Consider the following 16,476-nt stretch of genomic DNA (forward strand, 5'->3'; position numbering starts at 1 on the left):
GGGATTCGAACCCGCCACCTTAGGTGTACGTGGCTGGCGCCTTAGCCGGTTGAGCTATAGGCGCTGAGCCTATTATTATTTTTTGAGATAGAGTCTTGCTATGTCACCCTAGGTAGAGTGCCGTGGCATCATAGCCCACAGCAACCTCAAACTCTTGGGCTTAAGCGATTCTCTTGCCTCAGCCTCCTGAGTAGCTTGGGACTATAGGCGCCCACCACACGCCCAGCAATTTTTGTTGTTGCAGTTGTCATTGCTGTTTAGCTGACCCAGGCTGCGTTTGAACTCGCCAGCCTTGGTGTATGTGGCTGGCACCATAATCACTGCGCTATGGGTGCCAAATCACTGATCTACTTTTAAATGAAAAATGCCATATACTATCCTTCTGATCTTCAGAGAAATATCTCCTACTCTATAGAGTGTGCAAACCTGCTGCATTAAGGGCAGCAATCAATGATTTAGACCCTGCTGAGCCCTCACTCCCTCTTACACGTCTTCTAAACAAAGTGCATTACGTGATTAGAGTCTGTATTAGAGCTGAAACCAAATTCACTGTGCCACCTCAGATATTTTTTATTATAGAAGCCAAATAAAGTCCATATAAACAATGAAATGTTTATCCAAATAAATACAGAAATAAATCCCAATTATATGGATATGCTTCCATAGCAAATCCAAATTATCACAAAATAATAATCAACTAAATACAATTGGGAATAATGGGAATAATAATAATAATAATCAAGTTTAATAATGGGAATAATAATCAAGTAAAAACAATTGTTAAATAGAACATGATTCTCTAAATGTGATTATTACTGTCTAATATCCCCAAATCTGTTCATGGTAATAATTCAATCGTTTATAACTTTGTCTCTTTGTCTCTTTTAGAGCAAATCAAGGCACTCAACGGTAAGAAATGCCTTGCAGTTCAACCTTCTTCATTTAATTCCCACACATGCTAGAGGCAGAAAAGTACTCCATTTCATTTTTAAATAAAGAAAGGCCTAAGAAACTAAAAATACAGTTCTACAGATAAAAGGTGTCTTCCAGCAAAATAAACCACATTAATATTTTATTATTCTTTGAGGATATAAAGTATAAGTTTATTTTATGTTAGAGAAAGGGAAAGAGATGAGAAAGAGAAAGAGAGAAAGAAGAGAAACGAAAGCAGGGAGTTAGAAACGGGAAGAAAGGCAGAATGCCAGCCCCCAGTAATATTTTATGAGACACAGAATAACTTAACAGAATTTCAACCACAAAGAAAACCTGTAAAAACTTCAACCTGACAGCCAGTATTTTTACCATGAATTCTAACAAAGGAAAGCAAAGCCAACTAGGAAAACTGAAGTTCAAAGTTAAAGCAAGATAGTTTTCCAAAAAGACCACTGCCAAAAGAAAAGTTCAAAACAAATAACATTTGCAAGGTTCAAATTTTCACCTGGAGCAATAAAAGCTCCATAACATCAAATTCTCCTAGGAAATTTTCAGATCTTTGACATATACAGTAAGTTATTTGAGTACTTAGAAGAAAAATGCACAGCATACATATATATATATACACATACATACACACATATATATACCAATTTGTACTTAGAATTCTTCCTGAGTATTGAAAAGACAATTGTCCACAGACCATTGTTTTATTTCAGAAGAATAGCTGGGCTTATTTCTTCCTTAAAAACTTCAAAGAACAGAGCACACTTTCAAAGATAACATTGTGACATACATCCTTTAGGTATCACAATCAAAACATTTTCATTCAAAGGCCACAAAGATCTTATCATCTCATGTACAGAATGCGTCCAGCTACACAGACGTGGACAGCCTCAAGTTTGAAGTCACCTGGGAAATGCAGTGTGAGGGTGGCCGTGTCTGTAATCACTAAACCTTCTTGGCACTGTTACTCAAAAAGATCTTGTTCTTTACTTAACACAAGTATAGGCAAGTTGATCTTAGTTTTTCTTTTCAGTTCAGAAACTTACACCCACCTCTATTTAAATGTTGTTCCACAAAGAAAGGAGCCTATTACAGTATTTAAAAATAGGGACTCTCAGGTGTGGATATACAGAGGATTCATTACAGTTGCAGAGATGTTGAAATTTCCAAAATAAAAAAAAAGTGAAAGAAAAGGAGGAGAAAGGAGGAATAAAAGGAAGGAATACAGGGTAAGGAGAGCAAGAGTGGAACATGGAGCCAAGGGCAGGGTTTGAACCTTAGCTCTGTAACTTATTAGCAGTATGACCTTGGTAAACCTAAGGCTTCTCACCTGCAAAACTGGATAATAACAGCTACTGCTTTATGGGCTTGTTAGGAGATTTGAAGGAGAGAATATATATACTATCTGTCCACACTGTACATATACGTATTATATATATAGGATGGACATGAAGTTCATACACAATTTAAAATAGTTGTAACTTTTACACATGTAACAAATTAGTTATAGGCAATAGTTGTAACAAATTAGTTACATATGCAATAGTTGTAACAAACTGCACATGAACTTTATGTCAACCCTGTATAATTTTTTATATATGTATCACTTAAAAGAATGCCTTACAGGCAAAAAATTATCAAACCATTAACTTTTTTTTTTTTTTTTTTTTGAGACAGAGCCTCAAGCTGTCCCCCTGGGTAGAGTGCTGTGACATTACAGCTCACAGCAACCTCCAACTCCTGGGCTCAAGCAAGTCTCCTGCCTCAGCCTCCCAAGTAGCTGGGACCACAGGCACCCGCCACAACGCCCGGCTATTTTTTGGTTGCAGCCGTCATTGTTGTTTGGCGGGTCCGGGCTGGGGATTCGAACCCGCCACCTTAGGTGTACGTGGCTGGCGCCTTAGCCGGTTGAGCTATAGGCGCCGAGCCAAACCATTAACTTTTCTATATGATAATATTTACTATAATCAAGTAAGTTTGTTAGTTTAATGAAATTACAGCTTAAGGTTATTCACTAGGAATATATTCAGCATTTCAACAATACGACATGACCTTTGTAAAACTAAGAAAAATAACTGAGAACAAGAAATACATAGTTTTCAATAAATACTTTCGAGGGCTTCAACTTTTTATTTCAGACAGAGTCTCAGTCTGTCACCCTGGGTAGAGTGTCGTAGCTCACAGCAACTTCAAACTCCTGAGTTCAAGTGATCCTCTTGCCTCAGCCTCCTAAGTAGCTGGGATGACAGGTGCCTGCCACAGCTCCCTATTTTCAGTAGAGATGGGGTCTCACTCTTGATCAGGCTGGTCTCAAACTTGTGAGCTCAGGCCATCCACCCTCCTTGGCCTCCCAGAGTACTAGGATTACAGGCATGAGCCTCCCCGCCTGGCCACTAGGGCTTTAACCTTTCATAAGGCAATAGAAACAAGGACTCAACAGCAAGGCTGCCAACATTTGAATTCCAAGTCTGCCACTTGCTGGCTGCGTGACTTCAAGCAAGGATTCACTCAGTATTGGCTCAGTTTCTGTCTACCAGCTGGGGATGACAACAGAGGCACTGTGAGGACTGCATGAATTAATATATGCAAACTGCTCAGAACAGTGCCTGGCACGCAGTGAGGGCTATGTAAGTGTTAACATGAATTCCGTGACTAGTAATTCTCACCAGGAAACTGTTTGCCACCCTAAAATTGACCATTGTTAAACCTAACTAAAGTACTTAGACCAGGAGACATAATTTGGAAACTTATGTGCTATAAATCTTAACTAAACTCTTAGCTTCCTATTCAGAAGTCTCATACAGATACAATCTTGGTCATCTACCTGCAAATTCTACATTATCAAATACCACCACCTGCTAAATTACTGGCAAGATCCAAAGATAATATGACAGCTGTGTGTGTGTGCGTGCGTGCATGCAGTACAGAGTGACAACATCTGAGCAGTGGGAATATGTTTTTATTTTAATTTAACTATATTTTCTAATTTTCTGCCATGTCCATGCATTGCTTCTATAACAATAAAAGGTTATTTTAAAACACAGAAATGAAAGAAACAAATATCACATTTGTATAAGAAAAAAATCCACAAATCCCATACCTGTATTTATGAATGATGGCATTAAATAGTTTTCCGTCTCTCCAGCAGGTAGTGAAATTTTCACATCGAATTCCAGCATAACCTTCTGTTGCCTGCTGTGTCCACAGGAGCAATCTCTCCTTTGCAGACATATCCTCTGACTCTCCAGTAACATGGATATCAGATATCTAAATACAACAGGAAGTGTTAAACATTCAGAAGGAAGTTAACTCAGATTAAGAACCTACCTACTATGTGCAAAGCACTTTACAAGTGCTATTTTCTTTAATCCTCACAATTCTCACTTAGAAACTAAATTTTCTCCATTTTACGTATGAGAAAACTGAATTTCGAAGAGATTAATAACAGATTTTAAAAGTCAGACTTAACTCCTATGTGTCCAATATAAAAGTATCTAATATATTTTTACTATACCAAGACTTCACAGCATTGAAAATTCTACACTCTTCTTTGCTAATCAGATCTGTTGAAACAATGTGAGCAAACATTATTCTCGGTTGATCAGAGGCAAAAAGCTATGAATTAGTCTGCACTACCACCTGCAGCGCAGAACTTGGTCCCGCAGGTATTCCCTGCAAAGAACAAAGAAAGAAATAGTACTCGCTCCTGTCAGCTATATTAGGTAACAGTTTGGTTGGAAAGTCCCCACTTTTCTCTTGAGTGCTTGTTCAGCTTACTCTACTAAAACCTTTATCAACTGACTTTCCCCCTTCCTTTATTTTAAGTTCTCTAAAGGTCTCTTCCATTGAACACTAATGAAAACAGATCACCAATTGCCATGATTTATACTTTCCCTCTTGGATAAGGGTCCTACTTAATCTGCTGATAATTATATTGAGGCACCAAGTGACTTTAGTAAGGGTCACACAGTAATTCCGAGCTGGGATTAACACCACCACCAACTGTCCCCTCAATCAGTGCAGGAGAAACGCCAAGGGATCAAGAAGGCAGGCGGCGAGCCAGGACGAGGAGGAGCAAGTGAAAGAGACTGGAGTCAGACGCAGGAGGTACAAATCATTCCCTAACAGGGAAAAAATCCCCAGAGCGGGTCATGAGACAGGCCGCAGCCCTGGCTTTGGACAGTTCGCGTCTGTAAAGCAACTTCCTCATCTATAAAGCGAGCAGGAGGTGGGAGGAGGTGGATTGTGCTTAAGGCCCTTTTCAGCCTAAAGTCTTCCTAAGAGTCTATAAATACAGCACAGGAGTCAGGGGTCAGAGCAGGCAGAGCCAAGCGACTGAACAAGAATAAAAAAGACTCCAGACTAAAGAAAATCTTTCCCATGTGGCAGCGCCAGGCTCAGACAGGAAGCCCTTTATCCTCCCAGCTGCCCTAGAGCCAGAGGCGCGGCCAGAGGAGGACCTGGGGCAGTGGACGCTCTGGGCAAGCCCGGCAGCCCCTCACACCACACTTGCTGCAAAGGACAGTGGGGGCCTCACACACCCTCTCTCCGGTGTTGGGTGGCGGCAGCCAAGCCCCCGGCGCCTCTCTCGGCCACCATCTGAGAAACTCTTTGACAAATGCCCAGGTTTTCAAAGTGAAGCAAACTTTCTCAATTTTAATTATCCTTCCTGGGAATCTGTGTACTCCCTGTAGCATGGCTACAAATGAATGGTGTGCATGAACACATTATATCGCATACAGAGGGATTTCTTTTTTTTTTTTTTTTTAATGTGGAGGAAAAAACGAGGATTAAAAAAAAAAGAGTATCCACCCGTATTTTTCCACCCAGCTTTCAATGGATATGCTGGTCTAAAACTCTGCTCGGGTGCCCTCCTGGCGTATCTCATGAGTTTGAACACCATTCCCACCGTTTACATGGCCAGTTACTTAAATACCTTAGAAACCCTTCACTCTCTTATAACATAATGATAAGAATAATTTGTACTGAAAATTCAGCAACACCAGTGCAGTGCAATGCCTGGCACATAGTAAGTATAAACGCGATACAGGGTAACTGTTTTACTGTTGTGGTTATTGTTATTCTCTTTGACAAAGGGAGAAGTGAAAAAAGACTTTTTATTCTCTCAATTCTCTTCCTGTGAAGAGGAGTAAAAGAATAAGTATTTTTTTAAATCTACTGCCTCAAATTAATTGAAATCTATCAACACAAGGGTTCAAAGAAACTAATCTAGAATACTGTGAATGAAAAAGTTAAGCCTCCAGGTAAAATTTCACAACAGGTGCCTGTAAGCCTGCAAAAATAATAAAATCAGCTGCTTTGGGGGTACGCTTACAATGCGGGAGCTATATGGGTGGTGTTTGTAGCAATACACTATACAGAAAAGGCAGGCAGCTGGGGGAAGCAGGGACTGTTTTCTGCTGATTCAAGTGCATTCCATGTCAGTCTAGTTACAAAAGTAATTACCTATTAACTAGAGTAGTCAGTAAATTTCAACTACAAGGTACCAGTATAGCAGGCTCAAGTGCTACAGGGCAGTTTTACTAGAGGAAGAATGTGGGAGGAAGAGTTTAGAGGTCTGAAAAGGGTCAACAAATCAGTTAAAAGAAAACACTGTATTCTTATTATGTAAGTTTCCAATGGATGAATTTCAGATTGTTGCACACACTATTTCGGACTGTTATTCATATATATAGACTATTAAAAAGCTGTAATTTATGTTATGAACCAAGTTTGAACATATCAAAGACTAAGACATTAAGTCATTTTCAGCATCATCTTGCTTTTCCCATTTAACTGAACATCTTCCTCTTATGGTAACTTAAGGTATTTTAAAAAAAAATATCCGGTTACCATTAGCACTAGGCTAAGGATATCAGACTTTTCCTGATACTTTCTACCCAAAACAAAAAAGAAAAATAAATTAAATGCTAAAAATTCTAAGACTGCAGTTGCCATTCATAATCCCTGACTTGAAATCTGTGTGGTTCAGGGAAACAGCCTGAATCCCTCATCAATGACAAGTTAATTGATGGTTCCATATGCAGGTTAGATCCTAGGAAGTAATCAACCTGCCTCCTTTCAAAACCTAGAGGCAATAGTGATGATTAGAGATGGTTTCAACTCCTGCTGCCCGAGTTTAAATCTCAACTCCAATAACTAATGAAATGCATGGCCCAGACTACTCACATAATCTAAAATCCATTTTCTTCATCTTTAAAATTTAAACAACAAACTATCCAAAACAGACATCAAGAAAGCAATCTCATTTATGATAGTTTAAAAAAAAAACTTAGTAATAATTTTAACCAAGGAAACAAAAGACCTTCACACTGAAAACTAAAATATTATTGACAAAGAAATTGAAGACACAAATAAATGGAAGAAAATGGAAAGATATGCCACATTCATGGATTAAAATAATGAATATTTTTTAAATGTCCATGTTAGTCAAAGTAACCAACAGATTCAATGCAACCCCCACCATATTTCTCACATTTTTTACAGAAATAGAAAAACAACCCTGAAATTCATAAGGAACCACAAACAACCCCAAAGCGCCAAAGCAAGCTTGAGCAAAAAGAACAAAATTGGAGGGACCAAACTACATGACTTCAAAATATACTGTAAAACTACAGTAATGAAAACAGCATGGTAATGGCACAAAAACAGAAACATCGATCAAGCGACCGATAGAGGGCTCAGAAAAAAATTCACACATTTCTGATCAATTGAATTTAGGCAATAGTGCTAAGAACATACAATGAAGAAAGGACAGTCTCTTCAATAAATGATGTAGAGCAATCTGGATGCCCATATGCAGAATGAAGTAAGATCCTCATCTCACATCACAGTCAAAAGTCAACTCAAAGGGAATTAAAGACTTATACTTAAGACCTACAACTGAAAAACTACTAGAAATCAAAAAGAAAAGCTTCTTGACTGTGCTCTGCACAATGACTTTTTTGTGTGTATGACCCCAAAATGACAGATAACAAAAGCAATAGACAAATGAAATTACATCAAACTAAAAAGCTTCTACACAGCCAAGGCAACAATCAACAGAGTGAAGAGGCAATCTACAGAAGGAGAGAAAAATATGTATTCGCAAACCATTCATCTGACATCCGGTTAATATCCTAAACATATAAGGGACTCAAATAACTCAATAATAAGAAAACAACCCAATTTAAAAATCATCCAAGGTTCTAAATAGACATTTCTCAAAACAAGACATTCAAATGACCAACAAGTTTGAGAAAAAATGCTCAACACTACTGAGTATCAGAGAAATGCAAATTAAAACCACACTTCGATATCTCCTCACTCCTGTTAGATTGAATATTCTTAAAAATAGGAAAGATGCAGTGCTGGTGAGGATGTGGAGAAATGGGAACCTGTGCCTGCTGCTGGCCGAATGTAAATTAGTACAGCCATTTAAGAAAAACACTGTGTGGTTGCTCCCGAAATTATAAATAGAACTAATATAATCCAGCAATCCCATTACTGGGTGTAAATCCAAAGGAAATCAAATTAGTATCTCTCAGGTGTCTGCATCTCCATGTTTCCTGCTGTGTTAGTTAACAGAGCTAAGATATGGGTCACCCTAGGTGTTCCTCAATGGAAGAATGAATAAAGAAAATTCGGACACAATACAATGTGTCTTCTTTTTAGCCTTAAAGAAAAAAAAAGAAGGAAATCCTGTCCTTTGTGACAGCATGGATGAACCTGGAGGACATTATGTTAAGTTAAATAAATCAGGAATAGAGAGTCAAATATTGATAGATCTCACTTATATGCGGAATCTAAAAACATTGAACTCATAAAAGTGGAGAACAGAACTGTGGTTACCAGGGGTTGAGGGTGGAGAACGGAGTGGGGCCAGGGAGATGGTGGTCAAGTAATAACAAAATTTCAGTTCAATAGGATGAAGAATGCACAATTTCAGGACATCTGTTAGTTGTACACCATGATGTCTATAGCTAATAACAATGTACTGTATTCCTGAAAATTACTAAGAGAGTAGTTTTTTTTTTTTTTTTTTAAGAGACAGAGTCTCACTTTGTCACCCTCAGTAGAGTGCCCTGGCATCACAGCTCACAGCAACCTCCAGCTCTTGGGCTTAAGCAATTCTCTTGCCTCAGCCTCCCAAATAGCTGTGACTACAGACACTCACCACAATGCCTGGCTATTTTTTTTTTTTTTTTTTTTGGTGCAGTTTGGTCGGGGCCAGGATCAAACCTGCCACCCTCGGTATATGAGGCCGGCACCCTACTCACTGAGCCACAGGCAAGAAGAGTACATTTTAACTGTTTTCATCACAAAAAATGATAATCATGTGTGGTAATGTATATGCTAATTACCTTGTTTAACCATTTCACAGTGCATACATATTTCAAAACCACATGCTATCGATAATAAATAGTATATATAATTTTTATTTGTCAATTTGAAAAAAACTTAAATGATACAATAATGTCTCCCTCCAGGGCCAGGCACAGTGGCTCGTGCCTATAATCCTAGCACTTTGGAAGGCCAAGATGGGTAGTTTGCTTGAGCTCAGGAGTTCAACAGCAGCCTGAGCAAAAGTGAGACCTCATTTCTAAAAAACAGCTATGCACTGTGGCTGTGGTGGGTACCCGTAGTCCCAGCTACTCAGGAAACTGAGGCAAGAGAATCTCTTGAGCCTAAGAGATTGAGGTTGCTGTGAGCTATGGCACCCCAGCATTCTACTGAGGATAACAAAGTGAGACTCTGTCTCAAAAAAAAAAAAAAGAAAAGAAATAAAGAAAGAAAGAAAGAAAGAAAGAGAGAGAGAGAGAGAGAGAAAATGTCTCCCTGCTTGGGTGGTTCTAAAAATTAAATGAGGTGGGATTGCAAACTAATACGACCTCCATGGAAAGAAGTGTGAAGAATTCTCAGCCAACTAAAAGTAGACCTTCCATTTGATCCCACAATCCCATTACTAGGTATCTACCCAGACGAAGAAAAGTCATTTTACCACAAGGACATTTGTACTAGAATGTTTATTTCAGCTTGATTTACAATTGCCAAGATGTAGAATCAACCCAAGTGCCCATCACCCTATGAACTGAACAGATTAGCAAACAGTGGTATATGTAGACCAGGGAGTACCATTCAGCCATAAGAAAAGATGGAGACTTTGTACCTTTTGTATGGAGTTGAAACACATTCTTCTTTGTACACTATCACAAAAACGAAAACAACTGAGTATCCAATGTACTCAATACTAATGTGAAACCAATATATAAACAACTACACGCTCACACTAAAGAAAAAACACAAGTTTAGTCTAATGAGGGGAAGGGAAGAAGAGTGGGGGGAGTGATTGGTGGGATGTTACCTAACGTACACAATGTGAGGGTGTTCAACATGCCCCCGGGCAAAGGGCTGAACTACAACTTGAACTTGATCTCAGAATGAAAACAACGGAACCTAAACATTTGTGCCCTCATATCAATTAAATGAAATAGTCACATCAAGTGCCTGGTACCCAGAAACTCTATAAAACCTTTCCTTCTCCCACCCCAATTTCATTGCCTATGATAGTATCTGTTTCTTAAAGCTTCTCACCAATAATCTGTCCCTAGCATCAAAAACAAACATAATACTTTACACCAGAGTTCCTTTTGGAAACTTGAAGCTCTCGAGCCTCACATCCTGGTCACTGCTGGCTACCACTCAAATTCAAGTTCTTCCTGTCACTGAGCCTCTCGCGTCCAAACTTCAACTGCGATGCCTGACCCAGCTTGCACCAGCCCCAAACTTGCCAGAAAAATCTACTCCATGGAGAACAAAGCCTCCTACATCTTCAATATCTCAAACTGCTTTTCCCTTTTTACTGAACCCCGAGTCTCCCCCCACTGTGTTAACTAAAATTTAGTTGAGTCTGAGACTCCAATAGCCCCAAAGGCAGGGCAGGTATATTACTCCCCCAGTAATGCAACCCAGTGCCTTTCAAACAATTACTGACGGGTACAAAAATGGCATTTTTTGCATCATAGGCCACTTGTGCTCTTCCATCTCCTTCCTCTCTTCAAAATGATGCTCATGTCACAACCCAGGTGTGGCAACTGGATGAGTGTGTCCCTGCACTCTAAACCCTGTCTCCACCTTCAGTCCCCTGTCCTCCTCCATTTCAGCCGGTCACATACCTGTGCCCCGGATCGCATCATCTTGAACTGGATTAGGACGTTTAACTCCTGACTGCAGTTTCCTGCTCTCCCAGCACCTTCCTTAGCTAACTCTAGCTGACCCGCTTATCTAACTTCATCCACATCTCACATTCCTTGACTTGCCCAATTTTCTTCCAATCTATGAGCTGCAGGTGAGGAAGAATGATGTTTCCTCAGCTCTCCTAAGTTCTTAGCTACAAGTCCTTAGTTGGAGTGGACAACAAGAGAAAAACAAACAGAAGCTTATTAGTAGGTACATTTCATATATACTTGGGGTAAGGGGAGGGGTGGGAAACCAGAAGATGCCGCTCTAAAATAGGCAGGACTGTTGAGGCAAAGGCAATAAAAAAGCAGTGGACGTGCAGGAGCTGTGACGCACACCTGTAATCTGAGCACTCCGGGAGGCTGCGGGGGGTCCACTGTGTGAGCTCAGAAGTTCAAGACCAACCTAAGCAAGAACAAGACCCCGGCTCTACTAAAAAATAGAAAAACTAGTCAGGTATTGTGGTGGGCACCTGTAGTCCCAGCAACTTGGGAGGCTGAGGTAAGAGGATCACTTGAGTCCAAGAGTTTCACGCTGCCGTGAGCTACAACGCCATAGCACTCTACCCAGGGTGACAGAGTGAGACTCTGTCTCAAAAAATAAATAAATCAAAAGAAACCAATGCAACAAAGCTCTCTGCACTGTGTCTGCCTGAAAGCTGGACACAGATTTACAAAGAAAAAGGTATCCTTACCCCCTTAACCAGGGAGAACTAAGGTTAACCACCAAAGACCACTTAGATGATGAGGGGTCTGGAGACAGTACCAAAGGAATCCATACAAATAAGTTTTACTAATTAGCCTTTTTATCTGCCTCCTGACAAGTTGCTGCCCTGAGAGATTACAAATTATTTTCTTTCATCACTTCTCTAAATATTTACTGCCCTTTATTGAAGATGCCACATAAACTGAAATTCAAAGCCACCTCTTTTGAGAACTGCTTATTCCTGGGTGTCTCCTATGTACATGCAAAATATACGTGTTAATAAACTTCTGTGTTTCTCTTGTTACGGGCATCCATTCTAAGAATGTATGAGGACTAAAGAAAACAACTCCCTTTCTCCCCTTACAGAGGGCCCTCTTCTACCCGTGCATGCTTCTCCGCCTTAGACTGCATCACCTGGCACTTCAACTACTTTCTTGCTAACATCCCCAACTCCCTCATACCCCTGTTCTTACCCTGCAACCACTCAACCAGACTCGGATCCTGATCAACCCAGCTGCGTGTATTCTCTGTTCTAAAATGCTCTCGCCCTAGGGCTAGAACCTCTACTAGAAAAAACCCACCGTGTGGCTCGATGCACCCAAACTCCAGGTGTGCACTCTCTGTGAGGCGCTTAAGACACTTGGCAATTCTTGGTGCCCTAACTGGCCAGTTTTTCCACTCTTCACAATGCTTCTTTCTATTTTCTCAGGAAAGGAGGACATTGGATTGTTTCCTAAACATAAGGAAGGGGCAGGGAGGAGAGTGTCTCATCATGTCCTCTTCACGATCTCCCTCATTTGGCAAACACTCTTCCACGTCCTTTTATACCATTAACGGGAAGTGGTTACACAACCATCCCCCTGGAGCTTACAGTCTAAGAATAGAAACACAGAGTGGAGAAGAGCTCATGCAAACGCTTCCCTTCTCTCATCCTGATCTCTGAGGCATCTGTCACTGGCAATCTTTCCTCGTTGGCTCCCATGATGTCACCCTTCCTGGTATTCCTCCTGCCTCTCTGGCCATCCCTTCTCATTATTCTTCAGAAGTTCCTCTGCTACCCAATTTTATTTGTGCGTTTTTGGGAGGTCTGTTTGTTTGTGGTCACTCTGTTGCCCAGGCCAGAGTGGTATCATTCTAGCTCATCACAACTTCGAACTCTAGCGATCCTCCCATCTCAACCTCCTGAGTAGCTGGTACTATAGGCACACACCACCACCCTCAGCTAATATTTCTATTGTTTGTAGAGAAGGGGTCCTGCTCTTGAGGCTGGTCTCGAACTCCAGTTCCCACAAAGAAAATGCATCTCCAGTGTGCATTTACATGGCCCCACCCCTACCCAGAAAACGCCCTCACCAGCCCCCACCCCACTCCGCTCTTCCCTCATCCTTCTCCTTGTGGAAGCTTCAGCTGATTCTGCCTCAGGGATCCGTAGGAGTGACACCACTCTGGCCTGGGCAACAAAGTCAGATGTTTTCTCAAAAACAAAAACAGAATCAGCTTTCGCGGCTCCCCACGTACACTGCTGTGACGTACATATTGTGTATCATTGCTGTCTGCTGATTTATCTTCCCTCACTTTACATGACCAACAGACACTGAAGGACAATGTCACGTTTACCTTAGTATTAGAGTGTCCAGCTCATTCAGTACTCGGCACTTAATAGACATTGAGTGAACACCCAGTGAACGAATGAGGCTGACAGAGCCAGACACCTCTGGAATCAGCACAGCAGATTAATGGCAACAAGGATACTCTTGATCACATCTAATTCAAGGTCAAGGTCCCGCATGGGAGAATAGGCATAGATACCTATCACTTTTTGTGATACATACACTGAATCAGCCAAATTTTTATTTCACTTGAATTACAGGAAAAAGATTATTTCCTTCCCATGGAACAAAACCCAAAATGTGGTGGTGCCACCGCACAGACGGAGCAAGAAAGGGCAACCCGCCTCTCACCGCTGCTGTGGATTCCTCTTCCAAGATATTCCAAGCTTAAATTAGAAAGAAGAATCTTCAAGATTTTTTGTGTCAAGTTCAAATAGTTTCCAGAGCCCTGACAAAAGCTGATTTATAGAGAACAGTTCTGGGTTATAAAAACACTCAGCGTGAGGCATTCTCAGAAACTGCCTGGGCATGTTAGAAAGCGAGTTCCCCAAATGTAGACTCTCAAAGCTTCTCCTGCTAATAAATACTCAGAAAATCTCACCATTTGGATGAGAGGTCCTCAAACACACTGAGTTAGAAATGTGGCTGGTGGCTGTATTAGTTTTAGCAGGATGACCTTGGGCCCCCTAGGGCATAAAAGTAAATCTAGATACCCAATATATAAAGTCACTTTCACAGTTCAGGATTCTGGGTCTTCAGCATAAAGCTGTACCCTTTCGTTGCACATAAGCAAGCTCAAAGCCTGAAATAAAAATACTGAAAACTAACCTTAGCCCACCCCAAATCACTAGCAACAGTTTAAGAACCCTCCCGCTCGCCCTGCCATCGGCTGCTTTCCCCGCATCCCCTCTCGTCTCCCACACAACACTGAAACCTCACTCCATACTTTCCTTTCTCCTTCTTAGCAGAGCTGAGACAACATCCAATTATTGAAGCACCAGTGACTAGAACTAAAGGAAGAAGGTGCAGGAGACTGCAGGCGAGAATCTTGGGGAGAAGGGGCCCGGACAGGCAAAGTTCAAATACGAAGACTAAGCCTGACCCTACTTCGCACAGCTCCCACCGTGGAGTCCCCAGACGTAAGTTCGCCCCTGGTGAGTGAGGGATGTAAACAACGCAAGTTTTGGATTTGCGCAGGTCTGACCAAACGCTCCCTACAGCACAGTCGGGCAGTGTGATCCACAGTCTCAACTAACAGCTACAGGGCAGGAGGAACAGCTGAGAACAAGCAGAATGTTCTGATTCTGCAATCTGGGCACCAAAGCAACCAGCCCTGGAGCTCTCAAAGCACGAAAGGCTCTAACTCAGGGACATCTCTGAATCCTCCTCATGTGAATTGGCTCATCCTGCCAAACACTCACCTGCTGCTTTCCCACAGGCCTAGGGACGATATAAGCACCTAATACCGTGGACATGTTACCTGTCCTAAAGTTTCCAGAGACAAATTACTCTATTTCCTGTTTTCCCACTTCCAATCTGAGTTGAGGCAACTTCTATCTCTCATCTGGACTATTATTACCTCTAGTTTCCAATATCAATACTAACAACATCTTTGAGAACACGCTTGTGATAAGCCTAGAGTAATATTGACCTCCCACCCTCTTCTGGAACTAAGCCTCAGTGACTGGATTAATAAGTCTCCTAATTAGTCTCACTGCACCACATTTTGCTCCACGGTCATTCCCAGTCCAGTTTGTTCTTTTCTCTGCAACCACAGACATCCAGTTTAGTTTCGGCTGCTCCCTCCAGATCCACACCATTCTCCTTCTCCTGTAGGATGAAGCCATATAAACACCAAGCTGTATGACCCCCATGCTCCCCCTCCCCTAGGACCCTTTGTTCAAACTACTTCTCCCCTCGGAACATCCTCCCCATTCTCTGCCCAACACAGCACGTATTTGGTGCTTGATAACTACCTGCTGAATAAGAGCGGGGAGGAGTACAGAAAGGAAAGAAGGAAGTCATAAAGAAAGAAAAACTACGAATGACTGGAAACGTGTTTCCTATTTGCTATAAATGAGCTCTCCCCTGTCATGTAAACTTTGTGATTCCAGAAAATTAAATGACTTCCAATTAACCTCACTTTTCAGAAACAACAGACTAGACTACCCCTACCACTGCCCAAGAGCGCCCAGCAGGAAGTACAAGTCCAAGGACCAGGCAGTGGAAACTGAATGTCCAGTAGGGAAGCTGGGCTTCCTCTGAATCACTTCTTCAAAAAAAATTTCATAAACTTGGCAGGGTGCATAGCCTCAAGATGTCTTTCCAAGGAAAGAAACGAACCAACCTATCCCATTGCGTGGCACACTATCGCTTCACTCACAGCTTACTGCTAAGTGACCCCTTCCTGCTAAATGAATTGCAACAGCCTCACCCGTGTTAGTCAGCTGAATCTGCAAATGTGAAAGTCCTGTGAGCAAAGTCAACACCACCAGACAACCGGGCAACAGGAACACCCTATTTTTACAGACGTTGTCATGGTCATGGCATGCACTGAGTATACAAGAACAGCCAACCAAAGTTGACTCAGATCCTCCCTAAAAGCAAATTCACACTTTTTTTCATGTATGTATGTAATTATTCTATGTAAGGCGAATACCACAACTTTTCATTTTAAATCATATAATTTATTTAAAAGTATTATCAAATCTACTATCTAAATAATGTAGGTAAAACAGTAGAAAAGGCAATATCCTATAGTTAAAAAAACTGAGACATTTAGCTTAGAAAAGGTTATAAAACAGTGAAGATTAAGAGACAATGGGAATTGAAGCTGAAAGGAAGCAGAGCCACGTGGCGGATGCCGTCACCTCAGCAGTGAACAAGCTGAGACTAACAAAGGTGATGTCACTTGCCCAGGGTCTCACAGCACACTAGGAGGGAGCCTAAGGGATGAACCTGGGTATCCTTTTTTTTTTTTTTT

At 41.2% G+C, this 16,476-nt stretch overlaps 1 protein-coding gene across 7 annotated transcripts in view; it reads right to left on the reverse strand.

The window, feature by feature from the left end:
* The window catches only part of DST (dystonin), a 480,961-nt gene that overhangs the window by 207,608 nt on the left and 256,877 nt on the right, over positions 1–16,476 (reverse strand). For all 7 annotated transcript variants that reach the window (XM_012805072.2, XM_012805073.1, XM_012805074.1 and 4 more), the window contains one exon: positions 4,040–4,206. In XM_012805072.2, coding sequence (XP_012660526.1) covers positions 4,040–4,206 — 167 coding nt within the window. The remainder of the gene's footprint in view (positions 1–4,039; positions 4,207–16,476) is intronic.

This window comes from Otolemur garnettii, unplaced genomic scaffold (genome assembly GCF_000181295.1).
Source record: "Otolemur garnettii isolate 467f Iridium unplaced genomic scaffold, OtoGar3 scaffold00035, whole genome shotgun sequence".
NCBI classification, from domain to species: domain Eukaryota; kingdom Metazoa; phylum Chordata; class Mammalia; order Primates; family Galagidae; genus Otolemur; species Otolemur garnettii.